Genomic DNA, 23,513 nt, shown 5'->3' with positions numbered 1-23,513 from the left:
CATGTTTTAATAATGAAAAACGAGTCCCTGGGAAGCTGGTTGGACAAGGGCTGGGAGCAAGTCCTGAAGCCCATTGGGAGGACCAAGCCTTTTTTTGTGTTTTAAACCTTTCCACAGCAGCTGCCAGGAAGCAGCTTTTACAGCTGCAAGTAACAGAATCTCTCCCAAGGAAAGAAAATAATTGTCGAAGGCTTCTTCTCCTTCAAGTCACTGCCAGCATCTTCGCTAACTCTTATCTATTCTCAGCCACCTCTCACCTCCCCAAACACTACCAGAAGTGCCCAAATTACTGCCAGCTCTCATTAGGCTCATGCGCAAGACAAGGCAGAGCAATAAGACCTCCAGACAGTTGGATGCTGAATTCTGATGAATCCTTTGGGTAGGAAGATTTCAGCAACTGTGGAACTGTTTTTGTTGGTGTTCTATTGTAGTCCTTGCACTGGCGCACAAGTGAAGCTGGTGCACATTTGATTGTTGGCTGCTATAACAAAATCCAGGTGGGCATATGACTGAAAGAATTACTGTCTGCAGCTTCAAAGAAAAAAATAATTCACCTGATTTCCTTTAATTATTAAACTAAAGCACTGCAGGTCAGTAGAATTCATCTGCAGTAAAAGCAGCTGCTGCTTCACAAAACCCCGTTACCTTTATTCCTTCTCTCCTGACATTTCTGCAACTTTTGGCTTTGCGGCAAAGCTGCCATTTCCACTGACGTGGGAACTGGGACCTCGGCTGTGGGAGCTCTCACTCCCCAGCCTGGGTCCAGAGCCCTCCTTCCTATGAGGCAGTGCCCTGCCATGAGAAAAGCCCCAGCCGACCCGGCCGCAGAGCAGCACCCAGCCCTGCCCCGCAACCCACAGTCAGTGCCAAGAAGGAAAAACACTACAGTTTGTTCTTCTGATTTCGTTCGTGCCCACTGCTATCTTGATAGCCTTTAACTGAGACTGCTGTCAAATCAAATCCTTTCTTTAATAACACTATCAACCAAAAGAAGAAAGAAAATAAGAGTTTATTGTAGTGCAGATATTTTTTTACCCCAGACACACTCCTTTCAAGTCTCGTTTTCTTTAAGATGCAAAAAAAGGCTCTCCCTTTAGAGATCTGATCAGCCCAACCATGACTAAGGCAAGGCTTTTTCCATATATATAAAATCAGAGGAGCATTAGCCAAAAGGTATTCTAATAATAAAAACACTTTTTTACTGCACAAATAGAGCAGAGGAATGTTAAGCCTTCTACTGCAGAAATGTGCAAGACCTGCTAAAACCCAAAGGATTTTCAAAATGAGATTTGAGCATCATTGTTACCAACGAGCAAAGAGAGCCGCAGGTGTGACACTCAGTCACCTCTGGTTAGCTATTCTGGACTTCTTGAAGCCCATTTCAGCCATGCATTTCTGCTCTCGTGGTTCCAACAGAGGCTGCTCCCTCCCAGTGGGCAGGCTCAAAAGATGGAAATTGCAAAAAGGAACAAAGCAGGGAACTTTCACAGCACAAAGAAACAGATACCATATGTGGAGCAGCTTCTGAGAGAAATTAGGACTCTCACTAACAGAACCAAATTGCTTCCTCTCCCCATACTTTAATATACCTTCCAAGAAGAAGGAGCATTACATTATAGGGCTTTTACACAGAAACAGGAGAAAAGCAGTGAGTTTGTGAACAGTCTGTGGCTGACCTGTCAAGCTGCACTGAAAAAGGGGTGTCCTCCTGCTAAATTCTCTCATTAAAGTGCCCGAACACAAATCAATCCCTTCTAGCCAGTTCTCATTTATTGCTATAAAGCAAAGAACCCATATTCTTTGGGCCAGATCAGCATTTTCCCAGCTCATGCTGAAGCAAGCACTCTGCAAGGGAATGAGAAACAGCACCCTAGTGAGAGTCCCCATCCCGCATCCCTGAGTCATTATCAGACATCTTCAGGAAGCTGGGGCTTCTTTTCAGCAACAACAGCTTGAATAAGGAATCCCTTCTGCTCTATTCTTTCCAGCCTAGGAACTGCAAGGTTCATAATCATAAATATTCACCTTTTCTTGCACTTCCTAACCAATATTCACTTCAACACCAACGCAGAGCTATCAGGAACCTAATTATGCCTCTCTGGCTTAAAAATCATACCATGATTTTAGCTAACTCTTTAACTAGCCAGCTGCTACTCTTTTCTCTGGCGTTGTCTTCACAGTCCAGAGAGCTTCTCCAAAGAGCTTGTTGACACATACAGCAGAGGGATTTCAGTGAAAAGATATAGACAGTCCATGAAAACAGAGAAGCAATCTGCACTTTAAGTCTGTCACGTTGTCCACCAGCCTGGACTATGCTAATCACATCTCACAATGTGCTGTAAGAGCTGCCACTGCCAGACTGCATTTAATCACCATTCTTGCAGCAGCAGCGATCAGAGTTAATCTTTTTCCCTTTAATAACAGCCATTACATCATTGTCCAGCATGGAAACTACAAAGTGGGAAGGTCAAAAAGTTCTTAATTAGAAGGATTTTTACTGCTGTGGTAGTTCCGTTCTAGCCTCAATAAGAGAGATCTGCAGTACAGGCAGCAAGAGCTGGAAGGCATCTTGGATATATGAAGCACTGTTTGAAGCCTATAAAAACAAAAATCAAAATACACACATGAACAATTACACTACCAATCAGCTTTACTAGCCACATACTCATTTCAAACAGCATTGATTAAAGCACATAAACATAAGCCTAGTTGTTGTTGGATTTTTAAGGCTTCATTCTAGGAATCAATTTAACATTAACTTTTTGAAGGGCTTCATGCCACTAGGGAAAAAACAACTGGCTTAAAAACCACCGAACAAGATCAGGTGCAATCCAAATGTAGGATACTGTTTTCAATAATAGATAAGAATTTATTTCAAAGTGAAGCATAAGCATGCTGTGGCAGGAAGGAAGAACACACCAACAGGAAACACCTGCTTCCTACCACACCTCAGAAGTTTACAAGCATTAAGAACCAACTTAACAGCTGGGAAATGTTGGGACTCTTGCATGCTAATTTAGGAGCTTGTCTAAGGTTTGACTTTGGGCATTTAAATTCTAGAAATCCAGACGGCTGAATTTAATATGTGCCTTCTGACCCATCATAACTGTCATCTGAGACCACATAAGGCTCACTCTTCACTAAGTAACTCATCTGTTGTGCAAATCTACAGACATTTATTAACACAGCTGGGATAGAGCTAATTTTTTTTTTGCTTAGTAGCTGGTACAGAGCTGTGTTTTGGATTTAGGATGAGAATAATGTTGATAACACACTGATGTTTTAGTTGTGCTAAGTAGTGCTTACATTAGTCAAGGGCTTTTCAGCTTCTCATACTGATCTGCCAGGGAGGAGGCTGGGGCTGCACAAGAAGCTGGGAGAGGGCACAGCCAGGACAGCCAACCCCAGCTGGCCAGAGGGATATTTCATACCATACAATGTCACACTGAACAAAACCCAGGGGAGCTGGCCAGGGGGTACGCGGCCACTGCTTGGTATCTGGCTGGGCATCAGTCTGCAGGTGGTGAGCAATTGCATTGTGCATCACTTGTTTTGTATATTCTTTTATCATTATTATTGTCTTCCCTTCCTTTTCTGTCCTGTTAAATTGTTTTTATCTGAACGCATGAGTTTTACCTTTTTTCCCTATTCTCTCCCCCATCCCAGTGCAGGGGGAGTGAGCGAATGGCTGTGTGGTGTTTAGCTGCCTGCCAGGTTAGACCACAACAGGTAGGTAAGCAGAATTTTAGACCATGGATTATAGAATGTGGCATGCATAAGGATAGAGAAGTGGAAAAAAACAGCATATGTATTTTTAAGTATTAGCTTAAAGCTTTAACTTTAGCATAACTGACCTCCAAAAACACTCCAGTGATTAAAGGATTAAGCACATCTGCTTTCTCATTGACCTGCAGAGATCAGACATATATTATCCTGATTGAAAATGTGATCACATTTCTTCAGCAAGATAAAGCTAAATCCTCAGTAAGTTTAAATTAACCATTGCTCCCTTGACTATAGGAAAGCTAAGTCACAAGCTGCAGAGGACCTGGCCCGTAGCATGCAAATAAGAACAAAGTAACCCACATATGCCCAACACAAGTCATACATGAATACACACATTACATCTTCAAACGAACTGTGGACAAGTGAAGAATTTAGACATAATAATATTATCTTCAACAACACCTTAGTGTTTTGGAAAAATCCACAACAGGGTCACAAACCTGTTTTCTTTTGTCTCCTTAGTACTGTCAGCACCAATGCCCACCGCCACTCTGTGCCAGGCTGAACGCAGCAGGAGGCATTCAAAAGCTCAGCGTACGTTCAGCTGCCACAGTTTGGGGAACGCTGACCTAGAAGATCAACTTGCAGGGCAAAGAACTGCATATATAAATGTGCAAACACAAAAAGTCCTTCGTGGTGAAGATCCCATGGCTGTAATCAACTAACCACACCTCATTCCCAAGAACTATGGTGTCATTCTTACCCCTGCCGTCGTTAAGCACGTAGTAAACTCTTTAGAGAAAGCTGACAGTTCTTTACACAGCACAATTGTCATTCTGTGGAAGAGTGGGAAAACCACATAGTAAATACAGTCTATAAGAAAAACTTTCTTTCAGCTTTCCTCTAACACCCAAATACCTTGTTTCCATGCATATAAAGCTAAATTAAATAAAAATCAATATAGAGCATATGAACATCCAGAAGTTCCCCAAATTCAGGGAGGGGAAAGATGGAAAAATAAATCATTAAAGCTGAAGATCTGAAACAGCATTCAGAGGACAGACACATCCATTCAGGAAGGAACAGTACTAACTTGCCTGTTTTTTTTATTGACAAGCATTATTTTCTGAATTAGAAAGTGCTGCACATTTTGTGCACTTGCCAAGTATCTCCCAATATAAAAGAAAAGTCTCGTGTTCAGCATTATTGGTAAGACAAATCTACTAATTAGTTCAGTAATCTTACAATCTCATGTACCTATAATACTAAATGATTAACAAAGAGGTAATTAAGAATCACTTTTATACAACTGCTTTGTCTTATTTTAAATATCTATCTACTAACTAGCACAAGCTTAGGGCAAACATTCTTCTTGGCTATATAAAAGCTTTCAAGTAGGGTTTCCTTTTTCTTATCAAGAAATGTCTTTAAGCTGGAAAAGGAGACAGCTGAATTCTGCTGGAAGATAGTGGTGCCACCCACTCCAACTCTGAACACATACGCAGAATTCAAGAGCCCTGCACCCCATGGATTTGCAAAGAATTATTAGACAGTTTAATCAGTGTTTAAGTAATTATATTCTACACATTTACTAAGAGATGAACTTACTGTGAAAGGGACTTGGCTCTGTCTGTGGCCATCACCTCTTGTTTCTGACCATGTAGAAACAGAGCTGCAGTTTTGTGAAACATTTCAATGGAGCATGCTGTCAGTTCAGCCAGACTTCTTATGGCAACCGCATGAATATCCTGCAAGAGTTAAGAAGACTCCCCATACCATGCAAAAACTAGCAGCTTCTATTATTTAGAACAAGTGAATCACAGAATGTACTATCACTACACTGCTCTTTCAGGCCTCAGAATCTGCACAGAAAGAGAAATCCAGAAACTCTGGGAATCTCAACTGTAACTTAGCAGCCAGATAAACACTCTGCATCAGATATTCTCTTCCTCCATTACTCAGTTACCTCTACTGATTTTTTAGCATCATGGTCACCATCTCTGGATTCTACTTCCTGGTTTTCTTCACTCTCTTCTTCTTCTTTAGGAAGACTACTGTTGAATCGTGCTATCCATTCATGAGCAGATGTCCTCACCTGTATGAAGATGTGCCATAGTATGTAATGACTGGAATGAAGTGCCCCTGCACATCACAAAACATGGAGCATTGGACTTCTCGAGAGGAAGGAAACGGCTACAACTGCCGAGCTAGTGAGAAGAACCAGGACAAATGATCCTAGTGCCTTCAGGACTTTGTAGAGGGTTGGCCACACTGATGTAGTTGAGGGCTCTCTAGCACCGGGTACTGGAGTTTACCAGCTAGACCATGACTAACAGGGGTGCTTTAAAAACAGGTCTGCAGAATGCTGCTGCCACTTGGTGGATCTGAAAGGAAGTGAAATGAAGGCAAGAGAGGCAACTCTACCTCATACCAAGTTCTGAACGTAGTCAAACCAGCTGCTTCGTACCAGGAGTAGGGCTTCAAGTCATGACTGTAGGCTGATTTCGCTGTGATGGCTGAAGGCTTACTGCTCCCGGTTATCTTTGCCACCACTTATAACTGCCCAGTGACAGGGTAAAGACACACTGGTGTCTACTGATTCAGAGCCAACAACATTGCAGAACATGATTTTGCCCCATTAAGTCAAAGGGAAAGGCCTATCTCTTTTGCCTACCATTGTTAAAGGATCTAAAACATGGCTTGTTTTTACGCGTTTGATATTTTCACAAGCAAACCAGGACTGAGAAACAGCTCCTGCGAGGAATCTCACCAGCTTTTTTTAGAAGATGGGAAATAACTCACCGTGATCAGTTTATCTGGCTTTGAGGAGATATGCAATTCTGAAAATAACTCTGTTACTTCCTTTGTGAACTCCTCATCACCTAAAAGAAAGGAAAGATTAAAGAATCCACACAAAAGACAGATACAGGAATAAGCAGCACTTCAATGCACAACTAGTTCTGTATCAGTCTGTCAACTGTTTCCTTTATTTCTCTTTGATTTATCACCTCAGGCAAGAATGCATCAAACCTGGTGTTTTTAAATACAACTCATAAGATAAGTTCTGAAAAGGTGGAGACACCAGTGCCAGAAGGTTAACTTTTGCTTTCTCATGTCTCGTTTTGTAGCTAAGGTAATTAAATTTTTTTTTCCAGGCAGCATTTTATAACGCACTAACTTGCGTATCACCTTGGAGAGTCTGAAATATCATGTTAACCCCACGCTTCTCCTATTATATACAGCAGGGCAGATGTTAACAGTGGGGGAAAGGCTGTGAGATCCATCACGTGCAAGTACAAAAGATACATTAAATGTTAAATGACAGCAAGTGCAGGTGTGTAACCCCTCCCTGATGAGTCATTTAGGTAAAAGCAGTGCAAGAGATTTACATTTAAATCTGCATAATCCTCAACAATCAGACGGCTCTTGTGTATGGAGGCACCTCTGAGTCTTTTGGTCTGTGTGGCTAACTCTCATTTAAAAAAATAAATAAAAAGGCCTTTTGCTTTCCCACAGGTTGGACACCTCTATTCACAGTTCTCCCCTCATGTCAGGGAAACCCAGCATCAATTTGAATTTCTGTCTTGGCTCAAGGTCAGTTGCATGAGCTGCCCAGGAGTCAAGCAACTCTAATCCTGCTCTGGCAAGAAATCGTTCCTGCTACAGAATTAATGCACAGCAACTTTCCAGAGATAAATGGTATTGCTACCTGTCACGCTCCTTGCCACAGACAGCCTTAGGATTAAGCATCCAGCTAAAGAATAACTTGACTTTGGCATCATGCCCGTTGCTAGCGATCAGGGCTGGTTGGTTCTACATTGAGAATTTAATTGAGAACCAGTTTCTCCTCCCAGAAAACTGGGGCTCTCTTACCCTTCTTTTCTTCCTCCTCCTCTTCAAAGAATTCAGGTAAAGAAAATGCTTCTTTGAGTTGTTCCACTTCCTCCTTCAGTGTGTCCAACTCTTCTCCAGAGAGGGCATTTAGAACCGATTTCACCTAGGTGGGGGCAGCACAGCGAAAGAGAGAATCATATAATCCAACAAGAAAAAGAAAACAGGATGGAAGATACAGCACTGGTTTACATTGTATGTAAAAACATCACATGTTAATGAGAAAGTGGTATTTTCCTACAGGAAGGAGAAAAGGGAAAAAGACCTATTTGTGAAGCCCTGTTAGGTAATAATGGATTCTTAAGGAGTTACTCAAATTTCTTTTAATTAAAAAAACTGAATGACTTCCGAAATGGCACGCTGATCTGCCCTCCTCCCTGCCCCAAGACAGAGAGGATACTCTCTGCTGTGCTTGCACTACTCTCCTCCAGACCAAGGCAGCAGGTGGGTATGAGGAGAGAGTAACTTGTGAAAAGTTGTTGAAGACATGCAGGAGCTGAGGCTAGCTGGGTAAAGAGAGAGTGGCTCTAGGAGCCAAGGACAGGACATAATGCTCCCAATGTAAACATCAGACCGTAACACGGGTCAAAGTGAAGTTGTGTTATCACTTCATAGCAAGTTCTGAGCACTTGGTTTTACATGTATATACATATATTTCGAATAATTTTTTCCCTGCTCAGCTGAACTCAAAACAGAAGACAAATTGCTCAAGGCCATTACCTTTGATTCACTCTCTCTGGAAAGCATCTCTAAGGCCTCCAGATGCGAAAGACCCTGAAACTCATCAAACAGTAACCCATAATGGGCTTTCTTCTCCGTAGCCATGGCAACCTCAGTAGCTGTCTGCTGCTCTTCTTTCTCCTTTGCCTCTCGTAAGACCTGAAAAAGAAAAGCAGAGGACTCGGGTCAGTGCCAGCAGATACAGAATATGGGAAGAGAAGGCTTTTGGTTCAATAGTAAAAATGGTTGCTTAATGACAGGACCACAAAAGCAGGAAGAAGAAATGAGAGAAACCAATGAGGAGCTGACACGGAACCACCATACCTGAGATAACGTAGAGTTTCTGTTCATTAGGCCCTTTGTTTTTTTGAATCCAGGGTCTCCCTCAGCTATTACATCCATTGTCTTTTTCCCAATGAATTCCAAGGCATCCAGACCACCACTAATAACACTTTTTCCCTAGGAATCAGATTTTGGAAATTTAATTGGGGGATTTATATCAGCAATGTTACACCAGACACTCAAATAAAAGCCAAGTTGGTCCTTGTCACCCTAAAATTCAACCCTGATCACCACAAAGAAAGCAGAAGGACATGGAAAGAGCCACAACACACTATCATCCAAGATTTTAATACAGCACTCAGACAGCTGCAGCAATCCGATGGGAAATACATTTTTATTTTGTGAACAAGCTGGTTCTCAGCACATTAAAGTATTTAGTTCTCATCCTTCCAATCAGAAAACACTAGACCTGTGGGTTTGAACTCTTTTTCAATCCTCAAAAGCAGAAGCTTTCCATCTGTGGCTCTTTCAGATTCGTGAGCAAATTGACAAGACAGCAGATCACAAAAGCACAGTTTCTAAGGGTAATGGGTTCCTTTGAAGTTCATTTCTCACAGTCACAGGAGCAAGCTGATTTCCAAGCAATTTGGGCTAGTTTCACAGAAGTTTTTGAAGAGGAGAATGGATTTAATCTCTAGACAGTTCTGTGGAAATCAGTGGAAATATTCCAGGAATGAGTCTGACCCTGCATTTACCTGAATACTCTAAAGGAAGGGAGCAGAGAGAACAGAGTACAGAGGTGACATGCACGGGAACACATGCACCACAGTCCACCGTTAGCTCTTTTTGTTAGGTATCAACATTTAAAACAGAATACAAAAATTCAAGACAACTTAAAAAATAAATGCCAGTTAGAAGCAAAGCACAGGACAAATGTTGTCTGAAGGTTGAAACAGTTTCTCACCATTCATTCCACAAAAGTAAAAATTAAAAGTTTCCTCTTATGATGTTTCAGATGAAAGGCAAAAACCCCAATGGTCTCTTAAACCCATTTTCTCCTGCATTCCCAACTCACTCACTGTGCTTTGGACAGCAGTAGAGATGGTTGATAAAACTCCAAGAGCCCCAGCAATAGGAAAGGAATGGCCATCATCAACTGCATCTGTGCCGCTAGCACCAGGATTCTCGCTTCCTGCATTAGAAGGCAGAAAATTAACTTCCTCACTCCCAAAAAAAAGATCCTGTCAGCTGCAGAGTGGAGAAAATCAACAAACACCAAGTGTCAGCCAGGAGCAGGGCTAGAATTGGGATTATTTTCCTACCTACTTTTCAGAGCTAACAGAAGTAAGCAACAGAGTATTATTTTAGGACAGAGGTATCTACCTCAGTATGCAAGATGCAGAGCAAGGTGATGTTATTTTGGGGCTGACTGTGTTATGAGAAACATTTCAGTGTTGTTCTTATGCAGTAAAAACTGACCTCTTGTAGCATCTCTAGTTTCTGAAGAGATTTCACTAGGACTGGGGATCCCAAGGGTTGTTTCTGCTTTTTCTATGACATTTGAAATACCTTGACCTAGAGAAGACAGCAGTATTACTGTAACCATGAGATACAACAGAAATCAGAACAGAAACAGAATTAGGGCTGCATATAGTTTTTATTATTATGGATCCATCCTGTCAAGACAGTTTACCCAGCACTAAAGTCTACTATTATCCAGATTGTTTACCAAGGTAATGAACTCAGGTTTTATCTTAGCTTTTAAATCAAGTTGTAAATACTGACTCAACACCACTTCATAATACCAGGCAAAAATTTTGCAAACACCTAAAAAACTTGAAAGTAATTTTTGCTGGGCATGTTTCCTTAATCTCACTATAACTTTTAGTACAAGTTTTCCCCATTAAATGGACAATTCTCTTGGTATCTTTCCAATAATTGCTGCTATAACAGAAATCCCCTTCTCTAGAAACAACCTCAGAAGCACCACCTTGAGACATGAAGCACAGTTAAAATATTTATCAAATACCAGAAAGAGCCTTACCTACAGTGGCTACAGTAGCAGATGCAGTTGACAGAAGAGATTTCCCCCAGCTTCCCCAGTACCCCCATCCTGTCTGAACAGCAGCAGGAGAACCTGAGACCTTTAATGAAGAAAAGCAGAAGAGACTGATTCAGGTGTTATGGTGAGGCGAGGAACACAAGCAGTCTGTGATGTGTAACTTTGGTGCAGCTTTTTCTTTTCAGATAAACAGAAATGTGAATTTTCAGAAAAGGAGTGGGGCTTATGCTCAGAATTCTTCTATGCTCAAAGCCATGAAACATTAAGTCACGTTATTCAGAGCCAGTGCAGGAAACAGACCTTGAGGGTTTCAGCTGCAGGCTCTTCCATGGCAACAGGCTGGCTTGGGGGTTTGGGGTCAGGTCTTTTCCGAGTCATAGGCACAGGCTCAGGCTCTTGCTCTCTCTCTTCATTGGTCAAGGAGCAGCCAAGCTCCTCTGCCTTCTGTTCATCTTTGTAGGAGGTATCCTCTTCCAGATTTTCACTGCTGTCTTTCTCAGACATGACTATGAACATCCATAGAAATCAAAGTGGATAAAATAATTACTCCCTTCTATGCATTGACGTTAGTTCAAAAGCATCACATTTGTATTATAAATAATTAAACACAAGTAAGACAGAAAACCCTTCATGTTGCCATGTACAGGAACAAACAGATTATGTTTTTAAGCAAGCGTGTGCATCAAGTTACGCCTGACTAGAGGAAATGTCACACTTGGAAGTTTAAAGTCCCACAGAAACACGTGGCTTTATCTAACTCACACACCCTCTCCTCAGGAAAGAAACAGATTGCTAACTCTGAAAAGGAAATACAAGGTATAAAAGGTCCTTAGATAATTAGACCCATGACTTGCTTCACAAAAAAAAACCAAAACAAAATTGCTTGGGATGGCTGCTTTGAAGGGTGTCAGATACGAATGGGGATAGTTGTCAGAAAATCAGGCAGGTAGGGACACAGCAACTGGTTTGCTTCTGTATTTTGGGCTGAGCTTTGCCAGGGCATTAACACCACCCAGAATCTGAAATACGCTCCAGCAACCGGCCCCGACATTGCACAAGGGGGATGACGGTGCCCACGAGCAGGGCTGCCACGCTGCGGCCCGCTCACGGGGGCAGAGGTTTCTCTCTCCTGGCTTTGCCGGCAGCACTTCGCCAGCTCTGGGGCAGTAACCTGAAGGCAGCAGCAGCCAGGGCCAGGCCGAGGACCCCAGAGCCCCCTGGCACTACCGCCAGCATGAAGCTGCATCCCTGGAGAGGCAACCACTGGTGCAGTCAGGGCAGCTCCCCCCAGCCACGGGGTTTTGTGGCTTTAAGCGAAGCAGGAGGACAGACAGCACCGCGGAACGGGCAGCTCCGGGTGAAGGGCTGGGGACCCCCACCCTGTTTCCCCATGACACCCTCAGCAGCTGGTGGGACCCTGTGCCAACCCCAGCACCCCAGGCCTGCCAGGGTCACCCCACCGGGCCGGACCCCACCTGGGACACCCTCCCTGCGCCTCCGCTTCCCTGGCAGACCCCCAGGATCCCATAGCCCCCGCCCCGGAACTCCTACCCCACAGGAGGCCCCCAAGTGCCCTAAAGACTCCCTCCCCTTAGGACATTCCGTCCCACAGCGGGCCCCTTCAAGTCCCCTGTGCCCCCAGCGCTCCGAAAGCGTCCCCCCCCGCCGCCTCAGTGCTGCTCCGGTACCGGTGCCGCCCTCGCCTCACCCGCCGGGCCGGGCCGCCCCACCAGCTGCACGGTCCCCCGAGCCGGGCGGACAGTAACCATCGAGGCGTGGCGCAGAGCGGCACCGGTCGGCTGACCCCGGAAGTGTGGCCCAACCCGGAAGGGCGGGCGGAGAAGCACATCCGGGCGGCGGGGCCGGCGGCGGCGGTAGCGGTGGTGGGCGCCAGGGCCGGGGCCGGAGGCGGCGGCACCGGTGGTGGAGGTGCGCGTCGGGGCCGGGGCCGGGGCCGGGGCCGGGGCCGGGGCCGGGGCCGGGGCCGGGGCCGGGCGCTCTCTCTCTCTCCCTCTTCTCCGGGTGAGAGCGGCGTATCGCCCCCTCACCGCCTTACGGCGATGCCAAGCTTTCCTTGGCGGCGCGAGAGCCGGGGATAACGGTGCAGCGGGGCGCGGTTCCCTCCCCCCCCGCCCATTCCGCTGCTGTGGGAGAATTTGGCCGTCTTACCTCGCTGTTTCGGCATGGAAGTACTGCCGGAGGAGGGGGCAAAGAGGTCTTATGGCGTGACGTCGGGCCGGCGTGGCCCGGGTTGCCTTGGCCGCAAGGTGGGGAGCACGGGTGTCCGTCGGGTGTCGCGCCGCCTCGACGAGGCGGGTTTTTCCACGAGCGCCCGCGGGGGCCGGGTTGCTGCTTTGTGCCCCATCACTTTTAGCTGACGGAGGGAAACCCACCCCCCCGCTGCGGTGCGCAGCCGACCCCCGGGCCTCCGCGACGGGACGGGACGGCTGCCAGGCGGCCGAGGGACCCCGCACCGCAAGGCGCGCCGTAGCGTTGGGTGTTGAGCGGCTCCCGTAATGCCTGCCCCCAGATCGCGCCGTCTGTTTTCACGAATTCCCAGCATTTAATACCTTCAGGGCTCCGCCAAAGGCGGCTCCCAGATCTGAGGGAGGGTCATAGCAGCCTTGATTCCGCAAGGCATCGCGCTGCGCGTGGGAAGGCGCGCCCTGTGCACGAGCCATCTGTTCAGATCTATTTAGCACGCATTATTACCAGTTAGCTCGCTGTAACTGCCAAAGTATGTTTCCACGTTGTGCGCCAGAAGTGGCGGCCCATTAGAGCGGTCTGTGGCCTGTCAGGTGTGTCTCGGTTTATTGCTTCGCTTTTCTCCAGGTATGGAATGATGTTATGAGCAGGGAATGTTAAGCCATATAACTTGCAACCTCTTGGGCCCCAGTTTTGCAGCGCCTTATAAATGTGTGTCGTTTGAGTACTGTTAGTACTTCCAGTGACCTCGGTGGGACTACTTACAGTGCTCTAAGTTAAACACACATACATTATTTTTTTTCAGGATAAGAGCCAAAGATGACTCATACAAGCGAATGCATCAGGGATTTTTACCTTTCCACCGCTATTTGTTGTTACACCTTATGGCTTAATAAAGGTTAAATATGTTGAGCTCAACTTCAGGTTCAGTTGTAAAATAGACAGTTTCTATTCTGCACTTTTCATCTTGCTTGGGCTTAATGCTTTCTTGAAGAATTGTAGTGTTGGTGCTGTTCACGCTTTATCCTTTTTGGATGCTTTATCAGCTCCAGCAGCTGTTTTGCATAAGTGTGATGGTTGGAGAATATGGATTTCGCAAATCATTTTATTTTTCCTAGCATTCGGCAGTGACAGGTCATTGTCTGCCAGCAATAATGGCTTTTCCAAAAGCAAAATGTGACAAACAATTTCTAATAAATCAGACCTGGAAGAGTTTAGTAGTAAAATTCAATGACCCATCACCAATGTTTTATACATTATGCAAGCTCAGTGCAGATATAGTGGAGAGCATACGCAATTACTGAAGATAATTATTCTTATGAGAGAAAACATTGCTGAGTATTTCTTGTGTTAAATAATTGACTGAGGTTGGTTCCTAAAGTCATTTTAGGAGGAGTGTCACAAACACTTGGAAATCTAACAATTTAAATTTAATAATTTATAATAACACAGACAAAGTACAGGAGGTACTGGAAATATTCTCTAATATATCTAAAGCATTATTAGTTGGGAGGTCATTGTTTTGGAAGACTGGAAGTTATTCTGTGTATTTGATCCAGTAACGAAGAGGAGAGTTGCTTTTGCTGCAGAGCTGGCCTATCTTGTAACTGCATCAAATGCTGTGAAGTCAAGTCGGGATGCAGGCAAGTCATTAAGTGCGGTGGCATTTTTAACGGAAGGCAGCTGGACTGTGGAGTAGTATATGTTGAAGATCTGTGACCACAGTGCCTCGCTTGCTAGCGCAGCCTGTGACAGGCTCTCAAATGGCAAATCCGGCAATCCAAACATCAGTGGTCTACAAACTACTGACAATCCACAGCCTGCCTTTGAGGAATATGCACAAAGTGACCAAAATAAGCAGGTCAGCTGTCAGCAGCCTTGTGAAGGCTCTGAAACACTGAAAATAATAGGGGTCTAAAAAAGGAAGGTTAAAACCACTTCTTCAAACAGAAGAATAGTTGCTGATCAGCAGCAACCTTAGTACTGGGGTTTTTTCCAGACTTGTGCAGTTCATGTGGCTGGGATTCTGTACTGCAGAGGCACCATGTCTTGGTAACACATTCCCTAAAGTGTAACTGGTGGAGAAAAAGAACAAAGGAGGTCTTGGTACTATTTTTAACCGTTTAGCTGTGGGAAAGTAGCTTCTTCAGCACAACGGTATAATTGAGTTCTTAGCGCTGGTCTCATCTTAAATGAACGGACAAGAGGCATGATAGAAGACAGAGTGGGGCCGATAAAAAAAGCAAGAGGGCAGATGAAGGGTTTGCTGTTTACAGAGAAACAAGTGGAGGGCCTGTTTTCCAGTTTCTCTTGCAGGATTCAGTGGGTCAGTTGGTTAGTCAAGCTTGAAGGAGAGTTGGACACAGCTGTTGTCTTTGCCTTCTTTGTTAAACTGGTTTTGGCAATAGCGGCAACAGAAGTGGGTCAGGCAGCACATTTCTCATTCTTCAGATGTCAGGCCTGGAATCTTGTTTGACCTTCAAAAAATCAACTGAAAAAAAGTCCTGGTCTGGGTAGTGTGTTATCTGCAAATTTTCCTGTTCTTGAATATGCTTAATTTTTCTCTGCTGAAAAGATGATTAGTACAAATCACCTGTATTTATTTATATTACGTTATTTTTCATAAGCGATAGGATTTCTGTCTGCTTTAGGTGGTGTTAACTAGTGATTCTGGAAGGATGAGAAGTGTATGCATTATTTATTAAGAAAATTTATTCCTTTGTATTGTGGTATTTATGAAATTCAACTGTACTAGCATTTGTTATTGGTAGAAGAAAAGATGATAAATTTGAAGTCACGCAGTCAATGGGATGAAGTGAGATATCCTTTAAGATAACATTTTGGCTTGGGGCTTCTGTACTTTGTTAATTGTTTTTTAGGCCTTTGGAGCAGTCTAGATGGAATCATAACTTCAGGGAATGCATATTTGATTAGAAAATTTCTTGAATCAGGCTTCCAGGAAAATTGATTACAGATTTTGTCTTATCGGTGTCACGTCATTTTGTTACAACTTGGTTTTAGCCTGGCTTTTTAAAAAAGGAAAATCCTTGTGTGCAAAGAACATAAAATTAAAGGCTGTATCCTGGTGTCTTGAAATATCTTTTGTGAACAGTAATTTGAAGAGTGTGAATTCTGTCCCTAGGCAAAATGATTTTTCAAATTACTGTGACATATGGGGCAGCATTTGGGTAGAGAAGATGATAAACAAGATATGACCGCTGAGATGTAGCAGCATAAAGTAAAAGATTTTCAGCGGGAGCTTACTGTAAAACAAACAAGAGAAAAAAAAGGCAGAGTTAGAAAGTGCAGCAGCAGCAGCAAGAGAGATTGCAAAAAAGGAAGTATGTTTAAACATCAGTGTCCTGACGTTCAGAAGGGGACTTCTTCTCTGGGGCTGTAGATAACTGCCAAGAGAGTTTTTCCCAATGCAAGAAACTATAAGCTTGTTTTGTAGTATTTAGACATCTAACACCAATTGTGCCTCTAAAATCAAGTAAGTAGGTGTATAAATGCAACATATCAGATGTGTGTGCACTTTGGTTTTTCTCTAGATGCTAAATGAAAGGCTGGCTTTAGAAAACTAGGGCTTGAAAGCATGTTGGTAGTGGTGGGGTGGGAGGCAGAAATTATCCTCTTTCTTGCTTTCCTTCCTCTATTAAGAGAGCACTTTTTCTTGGTTTACAAATGCAGAATCCACTTTCTGACCCTAAAGACAGTTATGCATTTTGAGTAGTCTGAACAATTTGTTCTTTTTTTTAAAACCTTTTTCCCCTAATGATTATTGCTCCTGAGATTATTTATTTGGATAGGAAGATGAACATCTAGAGGACTGAAGGTTATGCTAATGCCTTCTTACGCTCGTTTCATTACTGTGTTCTGAGCAGAGCTCTGATTTGGAACCTCTCAGCTGACAGTTTATATTATGCTAATTGAAATCTGTTTACTGGAAATGAAATTTGAATACGCTGTAAGCTTGCTATCATTAATAAACTTAATTCTTTTTTTTTTCAGTTGGATCTCCAGTTTCCACTTCTAATATTGATGGTCTCAAAAGTGCATTTGGATCCAAGACGTTTTTTATCACTGAACAAATCAAGAGCCTCCTCTCCTATCTCAGAGCAATACAGACAGCTTAATATCATATGACCTCATTTCTCCAAATTAAATGAAAAAAGAATTTTCTCTAGCTTTCCATGAAGCTCAGCTATTGCCTGTTAATTTTGGCTGTTAATGCTGATCTGTCAATTGGATTTACACTGGAAAATGTAGCTTTTAACAGGACAGTTGGTTTTGGGTCTTTCAATACATCACTTCATGCAGTGTCTCAAGCTTTAGTGAGTTCTCCAGCACACCATGATATCATAGCCAAAGAGGGGACCAGTATTTTAATTGAATGTAAACTGAACAGCAGCCAGTATGACTATATTCTTTGGTATAACTCCAGAGGACACCTGCTTGAACAGAAAGATGAAGGTGAGCTTTCCTGCTGGTTTCTATCCTTTAGTATTCCCTTTTTATACAGTATCTGAAAAACCTCTGGGGCTTTATTATAATTTTCTCTTTCTGTCCTCCAATCTTTATGGCTGGGAGATAAGGGGAGAGCAAGACAAAGCCCTTTGTTCTCTGGTATGTGAATTATACCTGAGTTGTTCTGTCCTAGCTGATCCATCCAGCTGTGGTGCCCCACAGAGCCATTTAGTTCAGGAGGTATCGCAGTATTCAATCCAGAAGAAATGAATCTGCATCCTATCAGATACTAAGTGATGTTTTTATTTATTATTGCTCTTGTTTGTATTATATTTTTCCAAGCACATGAATTGAACACAATTCTCCACAACTTGTGACCTTTTCCAGCTGGCAACCAGTGTGTTAATTTTGTTACGGGATTTTGTAAAGCACGGGATAACATTACATTTATTTTCTGGTTTAGGCACCAGTGAGACCGTGGAAACTAACACAATTCATAATGGCCAACAATGAAATACATGCTACTTAACCCTTTTGTACAGAGGGAGAATGTGTTTTCCTAGTCATTGGCTCTTACAGTTCTGTCCCTGTAGTTTTTAATTTTCAAAAACTAATGTCTTTTAGAGATGCATGTGGTTTTCTCTACTCTATTAGTATTAATGAAGGTCATCAAGCTAATTGATAGGATCTTCTCGGAGGCCATCTTTCTGCCTTAAGTATTCAGTAACCTCTTTGTAGTTAGAAGGCCATCTGGATATTAGTTCAAAGCCGAGCAATTAGAAGGATGAGTTATGAAAACAGCTTTCCCCTTAAGTTATAAATGCATAGGAAATACTGTATAAAGCTAGCTTCTTTTATTGATTTCTTTTCACATGGGTTTTGTATATCAGCACTGCATGCTCAGCAAAAAACTGTGTCTCAGGAAAATTCTGTGTCCTTTTGCCAGCGGAGCCATTTACTGACTCTGATGTTTTTCATGGGTCACTTGACTTTTGACTCTGAACATATGGAAAATTAGACTTTATAGAGGACAGACGTTCAACATGGTGTTACAAAGTGAGTGAGAAGCAGTAGCTTAGAATTAGGTTCCCTGTCAGAAAGAGGTAGCAGTCCAAAAGCACACAAGAAACTGCAGATGAGAGAAAGCAGTAGAACCAGAGTAGCAATTGCGTGAAGCCATTTACCATTAAGATTGGTACCTGGTTTGTGGCTTTCTGTATCAAAAGCATGAAAAGGAAATTTCCATCCTCGGTGTCCTGTTTGTATTATTATGCTAGAAATGGACTGCTTACCTCTGAGCTCTGTCTCCTGTTGACGGAACAAACCGTGTGTGTCTAGTTTACCAAGTTATGTTTGTTTCATTAGCTCAGTTTGTTTCTTTTGACTCTGCAGGTGGACGGTGGAGGATTGCTGATAATTCCCTTAACATCACAAAGGTCAACTTTGCTGACCGGGGGCGGTACACGTGTGCAGCTGTTAATCGTAATGACACCTTGTACTACACAGTCACCCTGAGGGTTATCTTCACCTCAGGAGACATGAGTATCTACTACATGATTGTGTGCCTCGTTGCCTTTGCTATCACCCTCATTTTAAACATAACCCGTCTGTGCATGATGAGCAGTCACCTCCGCAAAACAGAGAAGGCTATCAATGAGTTCTTCAGGATGGAAGGGGCTGAGAAGCTTCAGAAGGCTTTTGAGATAGCCAAGCGTATCCCTATCATTACATCTGCCAAAACACTAGAGTTGGCCAAAGTCACTCAGTTTAAAACCATGGAGTTTGCTCGGTACATCGAAGAGCTTGCCAGAAGCATTCCCCTTCCACCGCTGATCCTTAACTGCAGGGCATTCATGGAGGAGATCTTTGAGGCTGTGCGAGTTGATCCAGATGAAGTTGGTGAGGAGGAGAAACAGACCCAAGCCTGCGGTACCCAAGCTGCAATATACCCCATCAACCCAGAGATGAAGCGCAGCGATTCGCCGGCCGGGGATTCAGACGATGGGTCCATGAATGAGCAAGGTCAAGAGATAGCAGTTCAGGTGTCCATTCACCCACAGTCAGAAGTGCAAAGCATTGACACCGTTTCTCACGATAGCTGCCAGTTTGTGCCTTCTGAGGAAGGCACCTGCTGAGTCCAGAGGTACGCTGTTGTGGAAGAAGCACAGGTGACCCTAGGATACTGCGAGAAAGGGGTCTGCAAACAAGCTGCCTCAGTCCCATATGCACAAGCGTTTTCCAAATTGCAAGTGCCAGAACTGTTACTGAAATCTGTATTTTCTGTCAGTGTTGATCTAACAATTTCAAGCCTGTTAGAGAAGGCCGTTTGGAATATTGTGCAGCGGCTTTTCTCCTTAAAGCAAGCTTGCTATACTTAAAATATTTACAGAACAGGAATTCTTTGTCCTTGGCTCCTTGGTAGATTCTGATGCTCCTGATCTGTATCAGAAGTGGCCAAGCCGAGCGGTACAACTTGCAATAAGATCTTTTCCTTTGTGAACTCTTTTCTCCCTTCACGAAGTGAGCCGGAATTCCTTTGAGTCAGTGTTGTTGTCCTGATGAATTGAGTTGTGTGCTCTTTTTGAATTGCCTCTTGGTGCGTGTAGCCCATCAGAACCATGGTGAGCTCGAACAAATCTGTTTCATGTCATGTGCTTCTATGTTGCTATCGAAATGTACTGTACTTAGGAGAAGAGTAGTACCAGGATCTGCAGCTGGATTAAATGAATTTTAATTTCAAAGCAGCTTAGAGAACAACCAGGGGGTCTCAGTATTCCATGCATCCGCAGAAAACTTGTGTGTACTGTAGTGCATGGAGAGCGATTGTTGTTACAAAGCTTGTCGCTTAAACTTGGTGCTGATTGCCAAAGCGCCTTACCCTGGTTCTGTCTTACAGAATGGAGCAGTAACAGCACTGCCAGCACTGTCTGTCTTTTGACTTTGCTGATTTCACTCACTATAGAAAATCCAAAGTTTTATATTGTATTTGACATTGTTGTGAGAAAAGAATGACAGTAATCGCGTAGTGGCATAATTTGAAAACTAATTCATCTACAGATCAGGTGTCTCAGGCACTTCTTTCTGAACAACGTTACAATAAGAGGTGAAAAGTGGTGACACTCGCTTTGCTGTGGCTAGTGCTTTCAGAAAGCAGCGGAAGAGAGTGGTTAGCGGAGGGGCTGGCTGAGCTGTTTGCCAGCTGCTGATTACAGCAGTGCAGTAACTCGCTGAGCGCGCCCTGCCTCACCTGCTGAGGAGGGGTGGCAGACGGGAGAGGTGCAGGTGCTGATATACCTACACACATAAGTATTTCACCAAGGATCTCCCGCATGCCTTCCTCAGCTGTAGAGATCCAGCCTCGAGAAATCAGAGTGCAGATAAGAATCTAGTTTCTTCTTTCACTCTTTGGTGCTGATTTTTTTTTTTCTCCTTAACGTTCGTAAGTTGTATCACTTAAATAGCATTTTATATCCTGTTGAGATTTAGTAGATGTAAGGCTTGTAAGCACTCCACAAATTAATTTCTTACAACTACTGGAAGCATATTGCCATATAATTTTAACAACTTGGCAACAGGAGCACCATTTAATTTCCCACAACTCTTTTTCCTTTCCTTATTATTACAGAAATGTCAGTTGAACAAGTGATTCTGGACGGCTGCTTAGGATTCTTAAGAGGATTTGACGTTACATTTACATGAGTAGAGATGGAAAACAAGCAGGCACAGTGGTAATAACAGGGTGGGGCTGTCTGTTGTAATGCATGCTCTAAACAAAGGGTCTGAACAAATGAAATTTATCGTATCATATCAGAGGATGGGAAACTGAAGCATTTATTGTCATTTTAAACTACCTTCTGGGAGAAGCTCTGCAGTCAGCCACCAGGAAGTGCATCCTAGTTGGCTTTGGTGTGTCAGGCGAGAGCGGTGTTTGTCAGGAAGGAAGAAGATTGCTAGCCTTGGTTATAGTAGCATTCTCACCGGCTTGGTACCATTTCCAAGGCTGTAGCAAACATTACCTGCTTCAGGGGAATAAACCCTACAGTAGACACTTATGATAGCTACTGCCCTCAACAGTAACTTCCATAGTTTGATGGCAGTTTATGTCCAGGTGAAAAGTTTGTATAGTTTTGTGTAACCTGTCTGGTTTCTTTTGGAGTGATCAGTGTTAAAAGATACTCTTGTGAATAAACGCCTAGTTCTCTTGGAAGCCCTGCTGAGGTACTGCTGGCTTCACTTTTCTACTGCACCAGGCTCTGCAGGTTTGTTGCAGATGCATGAGTGGAGATTGGGGGTTTGCACCATTCTGGATGTCCTAGTTGACAGAAGAGAAGGCCACAAGAGGGGATGATCGGTTTTATTCTCCTTTGTGCCCCAGGGCATTGGGATTGTACCCGGGCCTGCCTTTTTTCCCCATAAACAGCTGTCCTCACTTCTGTGAAACTGTTGCATTATATGCAGCAGTAACATCTTGGACATTTTGTCCCGAACTCCATATGCAATGCAGAGATGCAGCTACAAAAGCAAAGCTCCATTTAACTGCTTCCTAAGAAGCAGTTATGCAATGGTGATTGACAGATGTCTCATCATAACTGGCAGCTTACAGGCAGCAGAATGACACTAGAGGTGTGTCAGATGGGTGTCAGGAGAGCAGTTTCTAAATTAATTCAATCTGTTCTTTGATTTTTATACCGTATTTACATAGCTCCGAGTTCTTACTAAGCATGGTTACTTGGTGTCTTTGTGTGTCCTGTTGCTGGTGGAGAGGAGAGAGTGATCATGCATAAAGGTCCTCAGAAGTGCAGGTGCAGTGTCAATTGCTGGATAGTAAAGCTAAGAGTTTTGCTGAATTATTACAGTATTTTGTTCACTAAATTAATCTCATTCCTGGGAAAGAGGCTGTTTCGTAAGGATTTCAGTAAATCAGGAGCACTCAGTAAGTGTGGGAACTGATCCTACTCCCACTGAATTCAATTATGACACATTGAAGCTGTAGTGTGTTTTACAAATGGTATTACGGGATTTTTAATGCATCTGAAAGCAAGGATGATGGTGATGTTATACTGTAAGCGTAACATCCAGAGAATGAAGCCTGACACTGGTTTCCAAACAACTTGTGAACTATTGTTGTTATCCTGAGTAGTTGAGCACTTAAATTTGTTTGATGAACATTAACATTGAAAGATAATATAAGCATCAGTGTTTCTCTCTTAATTTTTTGTAGGACAAGGAGAGTCTGCAGTGGTTTCCTTGCTTTAAACTAAATTCTTTGACAATCACAAGGATATTTTTCTCTTTGTGACTTATTTTTATTTTAAGTAATATTAAATCTACTTGTTATCCAAGAGTACTTAAAACTGACTTTGTAGTGGTTATTTGTATTCCCTGGATTGTAACGTAACTGTTTAATGTAACCACATAGGATTTCATACTTTCATAAAATGAATTGATAGATTTGCAAAATAAATTAAAAACAAAAGCCTCGTTTTGTTACAGTTTTCTTTTTTATCAGAAAGGGGTGATGAGTAGCTGTCACGGCTAAATGGCCATTGTATTCGACTAAGGAGAATGTTGTTAGCCAGCCAGGCAAAGGTGGCTGGGGTATTCAGTCATCTGATAGACCGTTCCTGCTGTGACATCTTTGGGTCTGTCATTTTTTTATGTCTCAAAGTCCCCAGCAGCATCTGTAATAATTGTTACCAGCTGCGTAAACAAATGATTACAGACCTGAAATGGTTTCAGGAAGACCCCTGGATTCTTGATTTCACCTTTGCAAGGGCGATTGTGAAGTGCAGTGACCTTCAGCCACAAACCTGTATTTCCTGTTCTTACCTTTTTCACAGGATTGTACTATTCTGTGCTGTAATCATCTCTTTTTTTTTTTTTTTTTAATCCTCCCCAAAACCTGGTATATTTGGACACAGCTGAGCTCCTAAAAGGCAACACAGCAAAAATGTGAAGTATCAAGCCTTTAAGTGACCAAGTCTGTGTTGCTGTTTTTCCAGTGAGTTGCTGAAATGGCATAAAGCATTTTCCACTCCTGTGCCGAGGGAAGGATGTGGGCTGCTCTCAGTCTGCATCCCTAGAGGCGGAGGACATGTAGGTCTGACGTTACCCTTGCTCTTTGCCAGCCAACAGTTTATTAAATTACACGGAGAGGGAA

At 43.3% G+C, this 23,513-nt stretch overlaps 2 protein-coding genes across 3 annotated transcripts; one reads left to right on the top strand and one right to left on the bottom strand.

Moving 5' to 3' along the window:
• Window positions 1–993: 993 nt before the first annotated feature.
• FAM114A2 (family with sequence similarity 114 member A2) lies at window positions 994–12,496 on the bottom strand. 2 transcript variants are annotated; one of them, XM_075102650.1, is made up of 14 exons: window positions 12,370–12,496; window positions 10,982–11,187; window positions 10,664–10,763; window positions 10,099–10,194; window positions 9,699–9,811; window positions 8,662–8,796; window positions 8,338–8,496; window positions 7,600–7,723; window positions 6,529–6,608; window positions 5,693–5,821; window positions 5,335–5,474; window positions 4,490–4,562; window positions 3,855–3,908; window positions 994–2,596 (listed from the first exon to the last, which is right to left on the bottom strand). In XM_075102650.1, exons 2-14 carry the CDS (start codon window positions 11,183–11,185, stop codon window positions 2,495–2,497), a joined length of 1,509 nt encoding a protein of 502 aa, XP_074958751.1. In that variant the 5' UTR covers window positions 11,186–11,187; window positions 12,370–12,496; the 3' UTR covers window positions 994–2,494. The 2 variants fall into 2 exon arrangements, with proteins under 2 accessions (XP_074958751.1, XP_074958750.1); XM_075102649.1 differs by having other exon boundaries at window positions 12,390–12,492.
• An 8-nt stretch (window positions 12,497–12,504) lies between these two features.
• MFAP3 (microfibril associated protein 3) lies at window positions 12,505–22,829 on the top strand. The gene is made up of 3 exons (XM_075102651.1): window positions 12,505–12,610; window positions 16,898–17,359; window positions 18,746–22,829. The coding sequence occupies exons 2-3, from the start codon at window positions 17,080–17,082 to the stop codon at window positions 19,486–19,488; spliced, it is 1,023 nt and encodes a 340-aa protein (XP_074958752.1). The 5' UTR covers window positions 12,505–12,610; window positions 16,898–17,079; the 3' UTR covers window positions 19,489–22,829.
• Window positions 22,830–23,513: the final 684 nt, after the last annotated feature.

This window comes from Phalacrocorax aristotelis, chromosome 8, assembly GCF_949628215.1.
Source record: "Phalacrocorax aristotelis chromosome 8, bGulAri2.1, whole genome shotgun sequence".
Taxonomy (NCBI): domain Eukaryota; kingdom Metazoa; phylum Chordata; class Aves; order Suliformes; family Phalacrocoracidae; genus Phalacrocorax; species Phalacrocorax aristotelis.
This window is presented reverse-complemented; position numbering and strand designations above follow the sequence as displayed.

Coding starts and splice junctions, on each gene's coding strand:
- FAM114A2 (XM_075102649.1), bottom strand. CDS start 12,450: ATGGTTACTGTCCGCCCGGCTCGGGGGACCGTGCAGCTGGTGGGGCGG. Junction 9,812..10,098: donor AACTAGAGATGCTACAAGAG/GTCAGTTTTTAC, acceptor CTTCTAATGCAG/GAAGCGAGAATCCTGGTGCT. Junction 2,597..3,854: donor TCACTGGAGTGTTTTTGGAG/GTCAGTTATGCT, acceptor TTGTTTTTATAG/GCTTCAAACAGTGCTTCATA.
- MFAP3 (XM_075102651.1), top strand. CDS start 17,080: ATGAAGCTCAGCTATTGCCTGTTAATTTTGGCTGTTAATGCTGATCTG. Junction 17,360..18,745: donor GCTTGAACAGAAAGATGAAG/GTGAGCTTTCCT, acceptor TTGACTCTGCAG/GTGGACGGTGGAGGATTGCT.